This window comes from Budorcas taxicolor, chromosome 21 (assembly GCF_023091745.1).
Source record: "Budorcas taxicolor isolate Tak-1 chromosome 21, Takin1.1, whole genome shotgun sequence".
NCBI classification, from domain to species: Eukaryota; Metazoa; Chordata; class Mammalia; order Artiodactyla; family Bovidae; genus Budorcas; species Budorcas taxicolor.
This window is the reverse complement of record NC_068930.1, coordinates 60,677,078-60,699,850: the sequence shown is the minus strand read 5'-3', so window position 1 is coordinate 60,699,850 and position 22,773 is coordinate 60,677,078. Positions and strand designations below refer to the sequence as shown.

General features: G+C 36.8%; 1 protein-coding gene across 1 annotated transcript; it reads right to left on the bottom strand.

Moving 5' to 3' along the window:
• Window positions 1-256: 256 nt before the first annotated feature.
• Window positions 257-22,550, bottom strand: CPSF2 (cleavage and polyadenylation specific factor 2). The gene is made up of 14 exons (XM_052659818.1): window positions 22,375-22,550; window positions 21,137-21,296; window positions 20,941-21,046; window positions 19,685-19,814; window positions 17,396-17,511; window positions 16,075-16,262; window positions 15,115-15,405; window positions 6,627-6,727; window positions 6,078-6,278; window positions 3,672-3,824; window positions 2,752-2,977; window positions 2,041-2,340; window positions 740-874; window positions 257-349 (listed from the first exon to the last, which is right to left on the bottom strand). Exons 1-14 carry the CDS (start codon window positions 22,521-22,523, stop codon window positions 257-259), a joined length of 2,349 nt encoding a protein of 782 aa, XP_052515778.1. The 5' UTR covers window positions 22,524-22,550.
• Window positions 22,551-22,773: the final 223 nt, after the last annotated feature.

Below are 22,773 nucleotides of genomic sequence, written 5' to 3'. Positions count from 1 at the left end.
TGTAAAGGAAGCCAGTTACCTTCAACTCCAAGGCCTATGCACTTGTAAGGATCTCTGATACTCTGAAAGCCAAAAGGCAGCATGCTCATTTGAGCATCAGCAATATGGTTTCTATTTACATTTTTAAAAATCAAATGCATGTTAAGTTTTTCTGGCAGATTCTTTTTATATGTTACAAAACAAAAAAGCAAAAGCTTAGAATAAAAATCCTTTTTTCTTAGAAAGGTCAAACAGATACTTTTTGACATCATGTCCTTTACACAATGGCATACTGTTCATATAAAAGGTCTCTTATCCTATAAAAATCTTGACAAAGGCAGCCTTCTAATCCAATGCGTCCAGTTTCCGTCTAGAAACCAAGTAGAAAAAAAAAAAGTTCTTTAGTACATTTTCTATCCATTAATATGCAGACATGATAACCAAAACATATTAACTAGGTTACTTTATGATTGATTAGGAAGTGATTGTTCTGATTCACAGAATATGAACATAATATTCCAGTCATGAATTTTACATAGACATATAAATGTCAGAGGATTCAAATAATAAAAATCTACAATAAAATTATATATCACATCTTTGACAGTCCCTTTTAAAAGCCTTCAAGGTCATCATTATAAATTTAATTTACTGATCTCCAGTTTGTAAAATTAACTCAATCAAGAATTACAGAATTCAAAATAACAAAATACCAGAAGTATTTGTTCACTCGGTCCTTCCTTACTAAAAACACACTTACTCTACGGACTGCCACTTGATTGTTGCAAACGAGCACACCTCCTACGAATTCAGCTTGGATCCCCTCCCGTAAAAGAACTTGTTTGAAGTCTGACAGCCTTGGTTCATTCATAAAAACTGACTGATGTCCAGGAACCTGAGGTAAGGTTAGAGGGGAAAGAAGAATTTCAAACAGACACCGAGTTGTACTGAATAAAGGGAAGTAACACATGATCTCAAAGATAATTTCTATTATCCCCTGAATTCCTTTGACAGATCATTTCAAGTCTGTAAATCACATTCCCAGTTGTTATTCTGAGTTTTACCTCCTTATTTAACATTACAAAGCCCTTCACATTTTCTGAATGTTTCACAATTAAGTTTATTAGTCATGCCTCATAATAACAGAAAGACGTTTGATAATGTTATGCTCTTCACTCACCCACTTGCCGAAGGGGGTCAACGAGAGTGCCAGTAGGCAGAAATGAACTGAAATTTCATTTTCCAGATCCCAGTCCTTTGTATATGGTTCAGAGGATAATTGTCCCTGATCCCGCTTCCAATGTCCTTCCCACCTCACTGTGAATGCGGTGGACACCATGGGTTTTAGAATCAGAAAGGCAAGCGGTTCAATGTAATGCCGCTACTTTGAAGTTGTTTTGGAGAGTGCCAGCTTTGGCGCAGAGAGAAAAGTTCCTAATTCCTTCCTGTAATTTCAAGAGTTGTGCTCTAAGGGAATCTGATGAAAGAGGCCATCTCTTCATTCCTTATTGCATAGAAGGGCTAAAGACAACTGGACAGTCGTGTAAGACTCTCTCGATGTGCTTTTAACATTATCATACGTTAAACTATCTTACAGCTCTGCCAGTTAACTAGATATCTCTTGAGAACACGTAAACAAAATACCAAGCTAAAACTATATCTCTACTAAATAAAACATTTCTAACTATATCAAAAACAAAAGTGGTTCAACTGAATAGGCAATGTAGAAAAATGGAATTATAAATCTCCTAACTATAATAGAAGTAGATAGGTGACCCTCCCAATCATCAAACTTAACATTTAAAAATCCATTCCGGAAAAAACAAATCACGGAACAATTACGTGTCTTAGAAGGAAGATTTGCTGAAGGGTTCTCAACTCTCGTTATTCTCTAGCCATAGAGGACACACATGCACAAGCACAGAGACGTTATCTTTAGTTATTTTTTTAAAAACTTCAAAATAAGTCTACATATGACACATTTTAAATGGTTCAAAACATAGAAGGAAAATTCAAAGGGTAAATTAAGGGAGAGAGGAGAAGCACCACATGCTTTTTTACCTCATGAGGTGGTAAGGGTTCCAGAGTAGGAATGATCTCACTTTCTTCACCTGTTTCTTTCTCATCGTCTCCGAAAAGACTTTTCATGGCCTTCTGCTGTGCTATGACACTGGAATCTGAAGGCGCATCCACCTGCATTTCGGAGTCTTCTCCATCATCCTTTAGTTCTCCTTCTTCTAAAATAACTCCTGTGTCCACTTTGGAAACTCTCATGTCTAAGACACCGTCTATCCAAGCTAGTTCAGCATCTTTTGCCTTACAAAACTGAAGGGAGCTGACAAGTGAATCTTTTAATCTCACCTAGGTATGATGCAAAGGGGAAAAAGAGAAATAAAGCCCACAGAGTATAACTTGACAATTAAATATGACCTATTATTATAATTTTCTAACTTTAGTACTGTGTATTAAAGTTTAAAAATCTTTCACTCATCTGATCTTCACTGTAACTGGTAATGACCCAATAACCCGTAAGATCATTAGGGCCCCTGTATACTTTCCGAAGTAAAGGTTCTTAACTTCGACTGCACACTGGGACCACATGGCAAATTTTCGTTTCTACTGATGCCAGGGTCCCACCTGCAGTGATTCTAATGTAACGAAAACACTGCACCCCCCTGAATCCCCCAGAGCTCTCCTGATGTGGAGCTGAGGTTGGAAACCACCAATAATCTCACCCCTTAGGACTTGCTGCTTGAAGGCCAGCACGCTTACCTGATAGATGTGAGTTTCACTAGTGGCGTCGACTGTCTCGTGCAGCTTCGGCATGTATACTTTAATATCTTTCCCACCAAATGCACGACAGCACTCTGCAAGATCCTGACTGGCTTCTGGTGGTCCATGGACAATGATTAACTGGCGTGGTTTCATCTGATTGATGATTTTTTTAATTGAATCCCCATCAGAGCGTCCTTCATAGTCTATGTAAGTAACCCTGGCTCTGTAATTAGATGATTATTCAAGTTTCCTTTTCTAAAATTAGGTTTTTAATAGCTTTGATCATCAGGAAAGAAATGTATCAACATGTAGCATGAGGATTTAAGGAATATACCTGTGTTATATTGTTAACATGTATTATTAAGTGCTTAGCTATAGTCAAGAATGTATACTAAATGATACTAGACAAATAAGCCACTCTGCTCTCTGATAACCTTAAAAATGTATATATTCCAAAATGATCATTTGCTGCTGTTAACTGTACTAAACAGAAAGGGGAAAAAGGTTCACAATTGATATTTTTAAGACACAGTGGTGTTTTTAAGATATTAGTGCCCTAGAGGTAATTGAGTCAAGGTGTTTATTTTACTAAACAAGCTCTTAGAAAAATTAGACTTGTGAATTACACAAGTTCACCTGGTACTCAACTTACTAAAAACACCAGAAAGAATGTTTCTTCATATAAATGTACAATGTGAAGTTTAACCCCTTCCTTACCACCAATTCACTTTGGCATTCCAATGTCATTAATAAAGGGAACAACTCCCATATATCACAAGAAGAAAAAAAATTAACTAAGCACAAACTTGCTGGTGAATATTCAGAAATATAACCTCTGAAACAATGTCAATTATATAATTCAAGTACTTAAAATTTTACTTTGTAATCTATTTGCAAAATGCAACAAAAGCACTTACTTTATTTCAATAGATTCTGTTGTAGAAATACACTTAGTAGGAACATCAGATAAATCCTGATCCATGGGTTCATCTCCATTTGTCAGGCCAGACTCTAATTTGCTTTTTTCTTCTTCAGTAGCTTGAAGTTCTGGCACTAAGAAATCCTCTGGTCTAAATAATAAGCCTCTAATTAGAAGTAGTAACAAGCAAGCTAATGTTATTTAATATATACAACTAATTAGTAGATGGCACAATTTTTAGACTCCTCACATATCTCAGGATTCAAATATACATTTGATGCAAAGTCAATGCAACTTCACAATTTCAGTAATCAAATGACAGCATATATTAGGTTCTTTAAGTACACTTTAAAACACACCATGTGAGGAGTGAAAAGGCCCTATCTAGACAGGTCTTTCAAAGACCTCAGAGGCTGCTACAAGCACTACTGCAACTGGCCCTTCCTTTGTTCCAGTAATTCATTTTCTCAGTTTCTGTGGTTTCTCTTGTCAGTTTCCAATCTTACAAATCTCAGATCTCCTTTAGTTTCCCTAAGACGGGCCTCCACCCATTATTCCTTCCCTGCCTGATGAAAGCAGAGGACTCTCCATTTGTGCTTATTACAGAGAAGACCAAGATACAAATCATTAGCTCCCTCAAAAGCCTTCACTTTTATTTCAACAAACTACTAACTAGCACATTTATTTTTGAGTATCAGAGAGAGTTCTATGTTAAAATAAAAAGGCAAACTTTTTTTTTAAAAAAAAACATTCTCTCTAATCTCATCATGCCCTAGCCCCAAATCCCCTCACTCTCTGACAATCCAGGCCTCTACCACCAGCACCTAGACTGCTGCAGGAGCCCAGTATCTTTGATTGTAATCCACAGAGCGACTGTAGCCCACTGCCAACTGTAATCCACATAACAATGGCAAGCAGCAACCACTTAACATGCATTTACTGCGAGTCAGGTGCTATGCTGAGTGCCTTAAAAGCACAACCTATTTTATTTTACCTCCATTTTTAAGATAAGAAAATTGAAGCTAAAGAGCCCTGTCCATATGCTAAACAGACTGGCGCTAATTAAGTGAAGTGGTAAGCAAACTCTCCAGCACTGTTTAGATCGTTAGCTTTTTTCCCTACTACTTTAGAGGGCCAAATAAACAGTAGAATTTTCCTAATTAAACCCAAGGATGACCTAAGACCATATGCTTAAGATACCATTAAAGGAAAACAAAGAAGGTACAAGAAGGGAGCTAACTGTGTTGGGGTGGTGGGGGAGAAGAGGGAAGCTTTCCAGGAGTTTGTGAGGCCAGACTCAGCAGCCTGAAAGCCTGGGGTGGGAAGGTGGAACAAGGCTGAAGGAAAGAAATGTGTAAACGCATGACATGAAAAAGCTGAGCAGCCATGAAGACCAAGATGGGTGGGGTTGAGGGGCGGTCGGAGGGAGGCCAGAAGGGAGGGGATATATGTTTACATGTAGCAGACTCGCTTCATTCTACTGCAGAAACTTACAGAACACTGTGAAGCAATTATACTCCAATTAAGAAAAAAAGAAAAGGCCGAGCAGGCAGAAACTGAGAGAAGGCTGGTACCACCAGAATGGAGAACACACACCAATGTAACAGAAATATAGAGAAATATAATAGGAAAGTAGGGAGAGACCCAACTGTGAAAGACGTCGGGCACTATGCTAAGGCATCTGACATTTACTGATCTTTATTCAGGACACTAGGGTTTTCAAATCTGTGATTCGAACATGTGATTTCAGTTGTTTTTCTAAAGGTGTAGATAGATTTTCCATGGTTCCACTAATGATATCTCCTATTCCTCGTATGCAATACTTGAAACATAACCCATGTCCCCAACTTACCTCTAGCTGTCAAAAGTTCTTCCTATCATACATCTTTTTCCAATGCATATCCCTTGTACACGTGCTAAATCACTTCAGTGGTGTGCAACTCTTTGCAACCCTATGGATCACAGCCTGCCAGCCACCTCTGTCCATAGGATTCTCCAGGCAAGAACACTGCAGTGAGTTGCCATGCCCTCCTCCAGGGGATCCTTCCACCCAGGGGTCGGACCCACGTCTCTCAAGTCTCTTTGCCACTAGCGTCACCTGGGAACCCCTGCATGGCCCTTACCTCTCTTTTTAAGTGGGGAGAGGGGAAAGAGTGGTGATCATCTTTTAAAACATTTCACATACCTAAGTAATAAAATTATCAGTTCTCCTTTAATAGTAACTTTCTAGATGTTCCTCAACCTATTTTTCCACTTTAAATTAAAAGTTTTCTGTATCTTTCAAGCTGAGATACTCAGAAACTACATACATGATGACCAGAAGGACCAAATTCATTGAACTCAAATGACAACACAGTTACTACCTCCAATCTAGAAGCAAGAAAAGCTTGTTTCGCTCACGTACTTGATAATTTCTCCATATTCATCCCATTTAATTCTTTCTTCTGGGGCAGGAAACATAGGATAAGACTTTTTAGCCTGTTTGAAGAAACTTCCTTTACGACTGCCTTCACCTTTCATCATCAGGTCATGCTTGGTCTTATGCGCTGATGGCTGGTCAATGTCCTCCTCGGCGTCACTCTCATCACTGGAATCTATGTCCGCCCTAAGGGGGTTTGTGAAAAGGTACAGATCAGCAGGTCCCCAAATGATTTTTAATTAATATTTATAAAATTATTCTTAAATTAACAGTCAATATTAATTCAATGATAATACAGTATTATTGGACTGCTATTTTGTGAAATATAGTGTAAACTGCCAGTTAGTAACAGGCCAACTAATCAATATATGCTAACATTAGCACTGAGAAGAATTTAGAATTCTAGCACCACTGGAAAGATGTATGGAAAGCAATAAAGTCAAAAGAAAATTTAAGCATTTTCAATTAAACATTTTTGTGTAGAAACAAGTTCTCAAATTATAAAAACTTCTAATCTGCCTGAAAACAACTTACTCTTTCGACTGCTCAAGCTTTTTAGCAGCTTCTTTCTTTAGTTTCTCTTTTTCCAAGTATTCTTCAAGTTCTTTCCCTTCAAGTTTCACACGTTTCCTCAACTACAGAAAAACAGCAGATGAAAGGAAGCATTAATACTAGGAGGTTAAGGCAGTGGGGTGTGAGAAATACATTACATCTCTAAATTGATTCATCATCTTTAAACTAAATTTTCCTCTGAAATATTCAAGTTTCTATTACGTGCAATCACAGGTCCTATTTAGATTAGCACTAAAATTGAGCTGTCACATTTCCAGGATGGGTTTAATTTAAATCAAACTGGGTAAAAATCACCAATCAGGCAAAGAAAATACAGAAAAGTATTTTTATAACTTGGTGTAGGTGAGAGCTACAAATGACACAAAACCGAAAAGAAAAGGGAATAAATATGGTAACGAGGGGAAAAAAACTCTGATATTCTAATCTTATGTAATGAAAAGAAACTGAGAAAATTATCTGCAGCACTATTGACTATCAGAAGCTACTTTTTCCTAAGAGCTCTTCCAAATATGTTAAGAAAAAGATGGTCAACACAATAAAACAGGACAAAATGATACACAAGCACTTTATAAAAATGATTAATAGCCATGAAAACATATCCAATTTTACTAATAATTTTTGTTGTTGTTTAGTCACTAAGTCATGTCCGACTTTTTGCAACCCATGGACTGTAGCCCACCAGGATCCTCTGGCCATGGGATTCTCCAGGCAAGAATACTGCAGTGGGTTTCCATTTCCTTCTGCAGGGGATCTTCTTGACCCAGGGATCGAACATGCATCTCTGGCACTGGCAGGTGATTCTCTACCACTTGACCCAAGTGATATTTGAAAAATACAAAAATTTTTAATGTAAAACCATCTTTTAATTTATGAAACTGGCTATAGTAATCACTAATAGGGAAAGGTTACTTTCATCCACTATGGGAAAATACGACGACTATGTTCAAAAGCAATTTGTCAACATCTAAAACTAAAAATGTACCTATCCTTTTAACACAGCACTTTTACTTCTAGGAAGTTATCTACTGCAACAATCACACACACGTGAGGGGAAAAAAAGTACACGGCAGCAATGTTTACAAGACTGAAACACCGGACACAACTTTAAAATCCATCCGCATGGAATGATCTAATCAGTAGTTCTCAAATTTGCTGATCTCTATTTTTTCTCTTTAGCCCCAGACCTTATTATTTGAATATTTGGAACAATCATTCTATACATGGCCTTCCCTGGTGGCTCAGAGGGTAAAGAATCTGCCTGCAATGTGGGAGACCGGGGTTCAATCCCTGGGTAGGGGAGATCTCCTAGAGGGGGGCATGGCAACCCACTCCAGTACTCTTGCCTGGAGAATCCCCATGGACAGAGGAGCCTGCTGGGCTACAGTCCCTGGGGCCGCAAAGAGTCAGACACAACTGAACGACTAAGCATAGCACAGCACATTCCATACACATATTTTTATTTCTTGCAAAACTCCATATTCCATATTGCTATGTCGTATCACTCTCTGTTTTATGCCACGTTTCCATCAAGAAGTATTTCCCCAAATCACGATCTACCTGATTGTGTGGTGTTGTTGCTAAGTTGTGTCTGACTCTTTGCAACCCCCTGGACTGTAGCCCATCAGGCTCTTCTGACTGTGAGACTTCCCAGGCAAGAATACTGGAAGGGGTTGCCATTTCCTTCTCCACTCATCTCTTTTCAAACTCCTAAAAACTGCTGAGAACCCTGAAGAACTTTTGTTTTTTGTAGGTTATATTTATTTATATTTTACCATATCATAAATTAAAACTGAGAGATTTTTAAAAATTTGTTCATTAAAAATAAAATCACTCATATCATGTACATGTTAACATCATTTTTCACAAAAGATGACAGTTTCCAAAGCAAGAAAAAAATAGTAAAAAGTATGGCATTATTTTACATTTTTGCAAGTCTCTTTAATATCTAGCTCAATAGAAGACAGTTGGATTCTCACATTCTGCTTCTTGCCATATATCGTTTTGGTTAAAGTATATTTAGAAAATCCAGCCTCACACAGATGAATAGCTGGAAAAATTTTAAAATAGCCTTTTCATGAATATTCTTCTTTGATATTACATTAAAACTCAAAAAGTGGTGGTTTCTTAAAGGCTAGCTGTAATGCGGAATCTTTAATCATACCCCTAACTTCTGTACTCTGTTACATTAAAATTTACTGATTGATCTTTTTTTACTTGGATTTTTTACTTGTACATTACTTTGCAACTTCATGCATTAGATATTTGGAAAATATTAGTTCATTAAGTTACACAGATTAGTTCATTAAGTCACACAGTTAAGTTCATTAACTTATGAATATTAGTTCATTAATTACACAATATTACACAAATTTGACAATATTTTTAAAAATCAACATTTGCAAATAACACCACCATCTCACCAGAAAAGTCATGTTGTCAATCTGACAGGGACAGGCTAAATTTTCCAAAATGCTACTTTTCACTTGAAAGTTTCAGCTTTATCAGACTGAGGCAAGAAATGCTGTCAATTGTCTTCCTTAGAGTCACAAGCTCAATTATTCTTTTTTGGGAAAATATTTCCCAAATACACAAGTCTGAATAACCATGTCATTTCAAGTAAAACTGGTGTTCCAGGAAATCAAGTAGCTAGTTTAACTCAACAACTCAAGCAATTACCCAAGTGATTTCTTCAAGACAAACATCATATTGGGTTGGCCGAAAAAAAGTCATTTGGGTTTTCTGTAAGATGTTAGGGAAAAACTCAAACTCTTGGCCAACCTAGTATGTAACACAAGTGCTTCTATATACTTCCCATCTTGACACCAAGATTATTTTAAGAGGTTCTTTATAAAAGGATTTAATAAAGTTACAACTTTATTAAAGTTTAATAAAAGTTTGTAAGTTTAATAAAATAACTTTTACTACTTCATCAAGGATATTCTTAACTGCAACTTTATTTGAACGACAAGTGTATGGTGATGAAAAATACAGTGATTAACCTAGCTTGGTGCCACAGACTTGATTTACGCTAAGGCACCAGCACTTTACCCACCACTGCTTTCACCTGTCAATATTGTAGGCACAGTAAAAGACAAATAACAGCTTAATATCACCGTGAAAAACAACTGGTGGACTCCACAAAAGGGTCTCAGGTAGCCCCCAGGGGTCCTTGCACCATGCTTTTGGGAACCACTGGGTTAAATAATCAAAGTACATATACATAATGTATTATTAAAGAATCACTACAAATAATTCAATCACTTATTCAAGAACATTTTAAAATTTATTATACCAAGTACTGAATAAGGTAAATCTGTAGCAACCTTCATTATTCAAAAATATATGGAAAATTTGGTCCCATTTCTTTTTTTAAAAAAAAATCATATAGATATTTGTATGTGAATAGGAAAAAAATCTAGAACATATATGCTTCAAAAATATCAAGTCTTGACAACAAATGCAATGTGTCATCCTGGATGGCATTCCAAACAAAAAGGAAAGGCCATTGTTGGAGCAATCACCAAGAGTCAAGTGGGGTCAATGGATGAAACAGTATTAATATCAACAGTATGATATCAGTGCTTATTTCCTTATTTCAAGTGATGTATCATAAAGATACAGTCTTACAGGAGCATGTCCTCATTTCTAGGTATTGCATACTGCTGTGTCTAGAGGTAATGATGGAGTATCTGCAGCTTACTTTCAAAACAGTATCTCATACTGTGTCTGTATGTGTATGAAGAAGTCATAAGGCAAAGCCAATAAAATGCTGACAACTGGGAAATCTGGGTGTACTATTTTTTACAGCTTTTCTGTTAACCTTTAAATTATTTTACAATAAAAAGTAACAAAAAAATAAAACCAGAATCAAGTGATTCTACTATGTAGGATGAAAGAGTGATTTACATGTTACCTCTGGCATTTCACATTTACCTAGCAGTATACTTGAATGTAAGTTCAATTTAGAAAAGTATCATTATTTTCCTGTAGTACACACTTGGCAATTTACACAGTTGTCTGTTTTAACCACAAATAAACTTGAAAAAAACATTTACCCCATGATTTAGCTTATGCCTGTTGCTATAATAAATTTTACTTTCCATCTTATTTTCACATAAGATAGCTAAAATTAATGGCTAAATTCAAAAGCAGATTTCTAGGATAATCAACCCTAAGATTTTTTCTTCCTAGTTCTTCACTGCATTGTCTCCAAGTTATTCCTTTTTCTTAATCAAATCTACTCCAATTCATTAATCCTTAGTCATTTACCGTTTTGGCTCTTTTTAAATGCATAAGATTTGACTCTAGAGAAGGATAAATGTAGATGGAAAAAAACCATACATAGTAAACTCTTATCTAACACGATCAGAAGTCTGGTTTATTACATATTCACTCATCTGGTGTTTCATGAACTTAACCTACACATTTACTGAGGACCTTCCACGTACTAGTGGATATAAAAAAACAAGATCCCTTTCTCATGAAAAAATATCCGACAGTAATGACAGCTAGGGAAAATAACGAGATGGGCTAGCAATTGAGTAGGAGACTAGCAGTCCGAGAAGGCCTACCTGAGGAGGCGACCATTCAACTGAGACCTGAGTAAAGGAGTAAACAGGTGCAAAGCTGTGAAGGAACAGGAGAGGCAGAAGGAGCCCCTGATGCAGGGAAGCAGTGTGGAGCGTAAAGAAAGCAGAATGCGAGATGGTCAGAAAAGTGGACGGAGATCAGGTCAGTGGGAACTTGAAACCCTGGGAAAGGAGTCTGGATTTTTTTCAAAGAGAAGGAAGTCACCAGAGGGTTCAAGCAAGGGAGTGACACGAAATGACAAATTTTTAAAAGATGCCTTTGGGGGTTGTTCGATGGTTACAGGGCTTGGGTTTCACAAGTTGAGCAGTTTTAGAGGTCTGTTGCACACCAGTGTTCACACAGTTAACACTGCTGTGCTGGACTCGTAAATATGGTTCAGATGGTAAATTTCATGTTATGTGGTTTTAAAACAATAAAACAAGAGAGAGACAGAAACAGAGAGAAAGGAAAAGACATGCCTTTGGCTGCTACGAGAATAAAGCATTAAGGGAGCATAAAAGTAAAAACAGTGAAGTCAATTAGGAAACCACTGCACAGCCCAGGCAAGACGCTTACCATGGGCTAGGATGACGGGAGTGGAGCTGGAGAAAAGCAGACAGATTTAGGATATATCTGGAAGTCAAGTCAATAGGAATTGCTCCTGGATTGGACATGGGTAATGAGAGAAAATTCCCCAGTGGCACCAGTGGTAAAGAAACCGCCTGCCAATGCAGGAGACTCAAGAGACACAGGTTCCACCCTTGGGTCACGGAGATCCACTGGAGGAGGAAATGACAACCCACTCCAGTATTCTCGCCTGGAAAATTTCACAGACAGAGGAGCCTGGCAGGCTGCAGTCTAAGGGGTCACACAGAGTCAGACACGACTAAGGGACTAATACACACACATAGTGACTAACACACACACACAGTGAGAGAAAAGGAATCGAAAATAAATTTTAATAGTCTATATACTGGAAGTCTGGAAAGTGGTTACCCTTGGAAACATAGGGAGGATGAGGAAGGGGGCATCTGGGAGAATTGGTAATAATTTATTTCTGATCTGGGTATAAGCCAGAACATGTGTGTTCAATCTGTGAAAATTTATCATGCTGTTTGCTTACAATACACAAACTTTGTATTATATGTATGTATTATATGTCAATGAATGTTTTAAAATTATCTATACTTAGAGCTTGAGTAAGTACGTGGAAAGTGCTGCTATTCCATGAGATGAGGAAGACTCAGAAAAGAACAAGCTTGGGAACGGGGACAAGGAACAGTAAAAACTACTTTGGACATGATAAAGGAAAGAGGTGACAGATAATGGAAAGAAAAAAGGATAACCACAGAAGAAATATCCCTAACAAGGTGAGAGGGCAAAGACCCTAGACACAAGTATTACCAAAATATTAAAAACCTAAAACATTTTCAAGTTTCAGTTCAGAATGTCATTTTCTTTTTCAAACTTAAATCACTTTTCATAGTCTTTTACTAATTTCTCAAATGGCATACCAGCCATCATTGTATTTCCAGTAATTAATATTTTCAAATTTAGTATTTCATATCTGATGAAACTCTTTCAAGTTCTGAACTTCATATTTTAACTTTGTATTTCTAAGCTATTAAATAGCCGAAAAGATAGTATGTATTTTACTTTGATATGCCCGCTCTGAATCTTTCCTCAACAATTCTGCTTTTAGAGTGAACGTATATCAGATTTTAGTTACTATTTATGCTTTTCTTAAGCAGAGTTAGGGATACAACTGAAGCGACTTAGCATGCATGCACTAAGCAGAGTTAAAGACTAAATACCCTTACCATTTAGCTTTTCACAAACTAAACAGTCCTTAAAATCACTGCTAGGAAGACAAAATAAACAGTAATCATCTAAAAGTGTGCACAAGAATGCCAGCTCTTAACCATTCAGTATCAGTCACTTCAGTCATGTTCAACTCTTTGTGGCCCTATGGACTGTACCCACCAGGGTCCTCTGTCCATGGAATTTTCTAGGCAAGAATACTGGAGTGGGTTGCCATTTCCTTCTCCAGGAATCAAATCAGCGTCTCTTGCATCTCCTGCATTGGTAAGCAGATTCTTTACCACTAGCGCTACCTGGGAAGCCTTACAAATCATATTAGTTTTGAAAAATTGGCAGATTCGATGTGTTGGTTACTAAGCAAAATGATCTCTTGGCTTTTGGGTCGTTTGGCTAAGTGTTGCTCCCGCAACAGGAGACAAGGCTGCAATGTGGATGCAGAACAGATTAGGCTATTTAGTGATGAGAAGGTAAGAGAACTCCTCCCTGACTGCTTCTACTTCTCAGTTAAGTTTGAAACAAGGTCATGTGCTACAGGTGAGGGCTGAGATGGGCTGAAAGATATTTGTGGAGAAAGAAAATACTGTCTTCCTGGAGAATGGGAGACGCATTATCCCACAGAATGTGGAGTGCTGGTGTTGGGTGCCTGTCTGACATGTGAGGTCAATAATGTGAAGGAAAACCTCTCCACACAGTGTATTTAACTCCAATAACATCAGATTGCTTGCGTATAGGCATGAATTAAGCAAATGGTTTAACTAGAGCCTGCTACGCAAGTACAATAAACAGAAAGAAGGGTAAAAGAGTTAAATATCTTGTAACAATATCTGTCTGAACATCTTCCAACAATCTATAATGGAAAAGAACCTGAGAAAAAAATATATATATACATATGTAAAACTGAATCACTTTGAATCCTTGTAAATCACACTATACTTCAAATAAATAAATAAAAAGAAAGGTGTCTGCAAAATAATGCTGGACCATTGACCAGAAGATACAGCAATGATGATTAAGTAGAAGTGATAAGGTTCATGAACTCAAAGTCCCAGTGGGACTAAAACACTGTTGGCATGGGAGTGCCAGAGAAAGTCAGCTATGAGACCAGAACGGTCTGCCTGAAGGAGAGCTCTGCAGATCATAACAAGGCTAAAGGTAGGACCGTGGGAGTGGACTGCAAGATCACGGGAAGGGATGGCTGAGGTGGAGTGGAAGAAAAAATTAAGAAATAAAGTGTCAGGGCTTCCCAGGTGGCTCAATGGTAAAGAATCCGTCCACCAAGGTGTAGGAGACAGAGGAGACGGGGGTTCGATCCCTGGGTCAGGAAGATCCCCTGGAGGAGGAAATGGCCATCCACTCTAGTATTCCTGCCTGGGAAATCCCATGGACAGAGGACCCTGGGGGGTGACAGTCCATAGGGTCACAAAGATATAAATAATCAAGTGTTATTAATTTTAAAAAGAAAAGAAATAAAGTGTCAAAGAACTGAGAGGGGAAGGAACTGGAGAAATCATACATATGGATGCTCAAGTCATCACGAATGGAGTCCTGAGCATGAGTGGACAGGAAGGCTGTGAACCAGGGTCTCAAGGCACCAATGGATGACAGACACTGACCAAGAGAACAGTAAGTGTCTGGAACAAGAGGAGGCCAGCTTATTTTCAAGTCTGACGGCATGAGCTACAGAGGGAAGAGAAATAGCTTGAAAGCTACAACGCAGAACAAGGACACCTATGCCATTCAAATACATGACGCAGCAAAGAGAAGGCTACTGGAAAAAGAAATCTTAGGAGATAGCCAGATTTCAATTATGGGAAGAATGTGAAAGGAATTTTTCAGAGTGAGTGAGAATACAGTATATATGCATACTCTCTGGGTTCGATACTGAGAACTTCCAGTTTAGGAGCTCTGACAGGCATTCTGTTAAAGCCCCTCTACAGTCAGCCTGATAAAAATCCTGGAACAACTTCAAGTTTTATTTTTGGTCACTGACTGTTATAAACATCATGCATAACATATCCCCCAAACAATTTCAAGATGAGGTTCACACACAAGCACTTACCTCTATTTCTGTAACTTTTTCGGAAGGATTATCAATTAGGAAACGTGCTAAAGTCCCAGGAGTAGTTCTGTAAGTCAGAATGATCGAGTTCTTAGGGTCCTGGCACCACTGAATAAAGAGATCCCTTGAAAATCCACATTCCAGGTCAGGTTGGCTGGCAAGTACAACTTTAGGGCTAGGTACTCGAGCCAAGTCAGAAAGACCGTGACAGAGAGAGAGATGACGAAACTGAAACGGATTATTTCTTTTGTCTTCAAAACACCTCATCAACTTATCACTCATCCATTCTACCTAATAATGGGGGGAAAGACGGCAATAATTAGAAAATACTACATTATAACTTGAATGTGTTCTACAATAGTTCAGGAGTTCAAGGTCCATCTTAAGTCTTTTTTTCCACCAATGGTTGCTTAAATTTGTACCATGCTGACAAGTAGCTTATTGTCTGTTTCTATTCCCCAACAAATCTCCTCAGCCAAATGTTCATCCTTAAAAATCTGTAATTTTACACCACGTTTCAGTTATGTCGCCTTAAATCTTATTCAGAAGGTAGTATATAAGTTCTAAATGAATATCTTACCCGAGATATCGCTATTTCAAGAAAAAGAGCTTATTCAAAAGGAAGAGAAAAATGAATTCTAACATTTATATCCTATGAGGTGGGTTCTATTTCTGTCCCTATTTTACAGATTGTGATACTATGCATTAGAGAAGCAACCTACCCAATCTGTAAAAGGGGAACAAAAACAGAACCTACTTCATAGGATATTTAAGGATTAAGTGAAATAATACATGTAAAGAATATATAACAGTAAGTGGTTGATTTTTAGTTTGCATCATCATCATTATCATCATCAACCTCAACAGAAAAAGAAAATTCAAAGATCATTTAAGATACTGTTTTCCATAAGTCCAATTTCTGTAGCAAACTTCTTTATCACACATCACATGAAAACAAACCTGGGACTTAGAAAACTCCACCACATTATAACTGACATTATTGAGGAGCGCCAGTGAGTAAACACCCAGTCCAGCATCTTTAGTTCTCCAAATCTGATCAAGGAGTTGAGCAAGTTCCAGAACTCTGCCTGCAGTGTCCACTGCTATTAATACATTTCCATCACCTCGGAGTGTTTCCAGGACATTTGCTAGAAAACAAGAATGTAAAATCCCAACAGGACATATCAATGTCTTGCTATAAGAATAAAGATGACTTTTATCTTCATGTTTTCACTATTAAGACTATGGTTTATAACAATGCCATTAACTCCATTTTTTTAATTGAAAAATTATAAATCATGGTTTCTAACCCTTTCCACCCACAGTACACACAGATAATGACATTTGTATAATATATCGGGAAAACTGGGCTAACAAGCCAAATGCAATCAGCTTTGTGTTTCCAGGTCACTCTGGTCTCACCTGCTTCACCTCACCTCTCACCTCCATGAATTTCATTATGAAACATAATTCCAAAATTTATACACACACACTTATACTTTAATACATACATGCTTTATATGTATGTATGCCTATAGAATAAAAGACAAATTAACATTCTTTCTTACAATAAAAGACTTTCTAGATGAAAATCTGCTTGGAATTATTTAGTCAAATCAAACTCTAGCAAAAATAAATAACAACAACAAAAATCCAAGAATTGAAAATCATCTTAGAGTAACATAGTATATGTCATACTTATTAAGTAGATAAATGAAGGTGGTGGTTTCAAACATGTTGAAACTGGAGTCCGATTTACCCTGTTGAATTCCAATGCAGCTTACAAAAACAGAATAAAAGATAAAAGGGCTCAAGCCAGAGCAGAAGCAACCAGGGATGGCCTGGATGCATCTCTTTAGAACCAAGACTACTGTATTAGAGTATAAAACACCCAAACACCAAAGTCACAGACTATGCACACCCTCATTTATCTCCTTCATTCATTTTTCTGAGTATAAGTGTTTTTCTAGTATTTATATGAGATCTTTATATGTTGTGATGTTCGCTAGACATCAAAATATGTTGTCTGACATTCAATGAGGCCAAGGAAAGCTAGCTATGTGCTGAATAACAGGAAGAAACCAACCTTTATACCTATTCTAGGAAAGTTAAATTCAAACCAACAAAAGCATCTTTTTGTAAAAATACTGACATGGTTACAAAATATTCTTTCAAAAATACTAGAGTTAGCCAATCTCTTATGACAAGAAAAATGTCCAACAGTCATTATACTACCATGCACCTCCACAGCTCTGTAGAAAGGATCATAAGCAATACATACTCAGAAGCTGCTCGTCTCTTTGTTTTCTCCTGGGCTGCACATAAGTAGCATTAAATGAGTCTGTGATAAGTAAGGAGGGTCTGCTTAGCATTTCCAGGGAACATCCATTTAAGTGGCTATAAGGAAGTTGAAGAACAGGAATACTTTGTATCACTTCAAATAAACAACAGCTTTTCTTACCAAAAAAAAAAACCTTTTTATAAGGTTTTTTTCCTCTTCTAACTGTAACAGTTTACATGCTCAGTGATAACAAAATCTAGTAAATTCAGAAGCTAGAAACTAAGCTCTTCCAGAGTACCATCACCCAAAGATAATCGCCATAGTATCTTGGTGCATATCCTTCTAAGTACATATTCTCTATGCATATATCTGTGTATGTATTTCACTAAAGTGGCATCTCATGTAGATGCTTATATATCCAGTTTATACCCTAGTTTTCTCCCATGACATTAAAACCATTTTCTAAATCTAATTTTTAATAAGTATAAAAGCTTTCTGTGTGTTTGTACAATAAATATTTGGTCATTTCCCTTTATTGATATTTAGGTTACTTTTCTTTGTCATTATAAATACTCTCAAATAAAACTTTTGCAAAAAGCTTCTGTTGCATTTCTAATTGTTTCTTTAGGACACATTCCTAGAAATGTTTTTACTAAAATATACAATATTGCTAAATGGCTTTCCAGAAAGGTTTGACCCTTCTGAGAAAGCTCTCCCTTTTCCAGAAAGGTTCAAACAGAAACAATGACCAACTCATGAAATAACTCCCAGAAGAACATTACCATTTAAAAGCAATTTTAATGGTATTTAATTTTAAAAAATCATTATTTAAATTTTCTATTTTTTGACTTTATAACTTTTGTCCATTTTGCAACTGGTAGCTTTCTGATTGATTAATACCTGGTCTTATAAATAAGTCTTTGATCAACTTTATGGAAACATTTTCCCTAGTTTATAGGTCTTTTAATGTAGGTCTTTTAAAATTGTTTTATTTGTTTTTTTTTTGGCTCTGCTGGGTCTGCACTGTTGCACGGGCTTTCTTCCTCTAGGTGCGGCAGTGGGGCTCCTCTCTGATTGCGGTGCACAGGTTCTCACTGCTATGGCTTCTCTTTGCTGCGGAGCACAGGCTCTAGGGCACATGAGCTTCAGTAGCTGCGAGAAGTGGGCTCAGTAGTTGCAGCTCCTAGGCTCTAGGGCACAGGCTCAATAGCTGTGGTGCACGGGCTTAGGTGCTCCATGGCCTGTGGGATCTTCCCGAATCAGGGATTGAACCTGTGTCTCCTCATTGGCAGGCAGATTCTTTACACTGAGCCACCAGGGAGGCCCTGACTTAGTTTATTGTTTCAGGCATTTTGAACGTGTATGTAATCAAATGTAGCAGTCTTTCTTTTTTGTTTATAACTTGGTCCATTTCCTTTCTGCTTACTGAAGTCTTCCAAATCAAGAGATCAGACTCACCAGTATTGTTTCCTTTTCTAATTAATTCTAATCCACCTGAAATTTATCTTATTAAGTGATAAAAAGGACATAAAATGAGCTTTTTCCCAAAATGTTTGAATATCATTCACTCAAATACCCGTCTTTTCTCATTAACCTGTAATTACAAGAGCCTAAACTTCAACATATTAGCCTTAAATGTTTCTTAATATGATACAAAAGATCTTAAGGATACTATATACTAATATAAAAGTTATGTACTTAATGTACAAAAATTACAAAAGAAATGCTGTAAGTACAAAATGAAGTTTTCAAATGAAACTATTGTGTCCCCTTTTAAGTTGACTTCCCTGATAGCTCAGTTGGTAAAGAATCCACCTGCAATGCAGGAGACTCCAGTTCAATTCCTGGGTCGGGAAGATCCGCTAGAGAAGGGGTAGGCTACCTACTCTTCTAAAGGGAGTCTGACTTTAAATCATTATATTAGATGGTATTCATGAATTTTATCAAAAAATTTTTAAAAACCCACCCACAAAGTTCCTCTAAATAACAAGTCAAGAATATATAAAATATAATTTGATGCATAAAAATTAATCTCCTATGCAACATCTCCAGAGAGGTACTTCTTTCATAGAGTAGATATCTGCATGTAAATTTCAAAACAGTATCTTATATCTCATATCAAACTTTTTCCTTACAATGCAAATAATTTAAGTAACTTTGAAAATATTCACTACTTGGTACTTTTAAATTGCCCTAGATTTCTAGTTTAAAGAAAACTGTTTTTAAATTTCCCTCCAAACAATGAAGCAAGACCAGCATTTCCATTAGCTTTTATCTTGATATACCTACATCTCCCTCTTGTGGTTGAAGTCAACTGCATAAACAATTTCTTCTTCTCCATCTTTGACTATTTTCCATATTGTTCCACCTATCATATGACCAGCTGGCAGAGGTGTGATAGACAAGCCATGTCCTTTGCCTAGGTGAACAAGATAATGACAATACTCAGATTTCTTATTACAAGTCTAAAGAAAGGTTATTTATTATTAGCTATTCTTTAATAAGTAACATGCGCAATGATACAAAATTCAAAAGTAAGAAGGCATCAGTGAAATGCAAGTCTCACCCTCCAGTCCCCCAGGTACCTCATACCTTCATGGAGGCACGCTTTATAATTTCATCATGCCTCTGTACATAATATTTGTGCTTGAAAAATAAAAGGCTAGAGATTGCCACTACTATTCAATAACTTAGTATGAGCTAATAAACTTTACTATTCATATTGTGCACATAAATTATGAAGTGTTTCCATCTTCGCTAACCTCTAAATTGACAATTCAAATCTCATTATGGTAAAGAATGTATCCTATAGAAAACTAAGTACCAGCCAAACTGCTGAGACCATTGTTACTTCTGGCTAAACTTCAGAGTCCACTTGTACACCACTTTTTCGTATTTATGGTACCAAATTTATGAAAATATTTAAATAGTTCTCTCTGTTGCTGCTGCTCAGTCACTTCAGTCATGTCTCTGTGTGACCCCACAGACGGTAGCCCACCAGGCTCCCCCGTCCCTGGGATTCTCCAGGCAAGAACACTGGTGCGGGTTGCCATGTCCTTCTCTACAGATGATAAATATATATTTAGGGACATATATATATATGACTTCCTGTCCTAATTAAATGACAAATTTTTTTCATGTTCTAGAATTCAGTCATGTTCTACTCTGTGCTGCCATAGCACTTCATTTACTTCCATCACTCCATTTAGTCATCTGAGCTACTTTTTCTCAACCTCACTGTGAGCTCTTTGAACGAGAATCTGACCATGTTACCTTTGTGCATTATATACAGTAATCACTAAGTAAGTCTTCCTAAATTAAATGTGAAAAGGAGGCCTGAGCTGTTACATTTTATTAAAATTTAGCCTGGAATATTTTAAAATTCAGATGATTTGGGGGAAGTTCACAGTTCCCTCTGAAAAAAAATGCTAATTTTTTATTCTTCAGACAATAGTGCCTATAATTTTTACTACAAATTTCCCTTGTACTTTTCAGTAGTTCAAGCACCATTTGCCCAATTATTTGCTACTGGAAACATGTTTTACCTTTCAAATTCACAATCTGAGAGAATTTTAACTGTTGTATCTTATCAAAGGCTGCATCCACATCATCTAGGGTAAAGAGTGTAAAATCTTCTGTATTGTGTCGGGACTAAAAAAAAAAATAATACAAATAAAAGGTTAAAAATGATCACTGCAGGGGTGTTAAAACAGGTTTTTTTTTTTTAATTGCTTAAAGTACCTGATAAAGGTCATACATGAACATCTGTCCCATTTTATAAACGGGAATGGTTGCATAGATGGCGCAGTTCAGACCCAACTTTCCAACAGCATAGGGGAGGGCGCCAAGATGGAGGGGGTCGGGATGAGACAACAAGACCGCATCGATCTGGTGAACGTGCCTAGAACACAAGCAAGACGACTATTACTGAGTCTTGTTCCTAAAGGAACAGGCAGGATACTCAAAATTAATTTGCCGGTTCTGATTCCTCTCAGTATTCTGAGCTGAAGACTATGATGGGGTAAAAGAGTGAAAGCGAAAGTGAAATCACTCAGTCTTGTCCGACTGAGACCCCATGCTCAACTGAGAGCTAAAATTATGTCACCTATGAATTTCAATTAGTACTACCCCTGTCCTACATAGAGATCAAAACTGGTATGAGTTACACGTAAATATATAGTGTCTAGACGTGTTTTTTCAAAAAATGAAGGAAAATAGTAGACACCACATATAAACTGATTTCAAGAGGCTATCTCATATACTATTAAAGTTCAAGAACTCAGGATTTAAGAAATTGTTGAGAAAAGGACATTTAAAAGGCCACATATTTATTATGGATTTTTGTCTCAGCTTTTTAGCATAATGACTGACAGTATATTCATGATAGTGTAACTTTAGTCAATGAATAATATATTCTCATTAACAAAAGAAATTTAAAAATTTTTTGCTATAAGTTCTTATTCAGTTTTTTCAATATTTAAGTTCTCGTCCATTCCATAATTAGTACAATACTGCTAACACAGCTAAATTTTTCTTTGATGGATTAGATCCTTTTGAATCTCATGGGCTTTATTCTAAGCACCAATTCTCAAATGTCGAAGCATCAAAAGATTAAAAGAAAATAAGCTAATTTGATCTGACTCCAGAACTTTTACAAGTACAGTTTTCCTCTCTTCAAATTCTTATAAATTTAATTTTGCTCTTTTCTAAAATTAGGGTGCAAAAATTTCTATTGAGATCCATTGATCAAGTAACAATTAACTTAAGATTTTGTTGACATTCAATAAACACAGCTTACAAGTCAACCAAAACTACGCAAATAAAAAGTCATTATTTGGTTCTTCAGTTTAAATGAAACTGTTTTACTCTCAACTAAATTAGAGCAAAACAGCAAACACTGTGTAACATCAAAATAGTATTACAGCATAGAAAACAGAAGTTGATTTACTAAAAGTGTAAAAATATTAACAGTAACTTACTTCCTCAGGGAATCTATAATATCCATAGAAAAGTGCTCATCCCAGCCACAGTCCAATAAAAATCTAAACTCATCGACTTGGAGAAGATAGCAAAGAGCAGATTCTTCTTGGACCCCAGAAAGGGTAGTTAATTTGATAATAGATGTCATTTTTTCGGTCCAACAACAACAATCCAAAAGGTTCTTTCAACAGAAATAAAAACACAGTTAAACATAAAAGCAGAGTCATTTTAAAGACCTATTTCCATCATTGTTAAGTGTGAAGGTACAAACATAATCTTACACCCTCCTGTATATAGAGTCCTTCAGTGGCCCCCCATTGTGGTTGATGAAAAGTAGTAGGTTTTGGAATCAGACTGACCTGTATTTGAATCTATGCTTATATGGTTCTGAGCAGGTC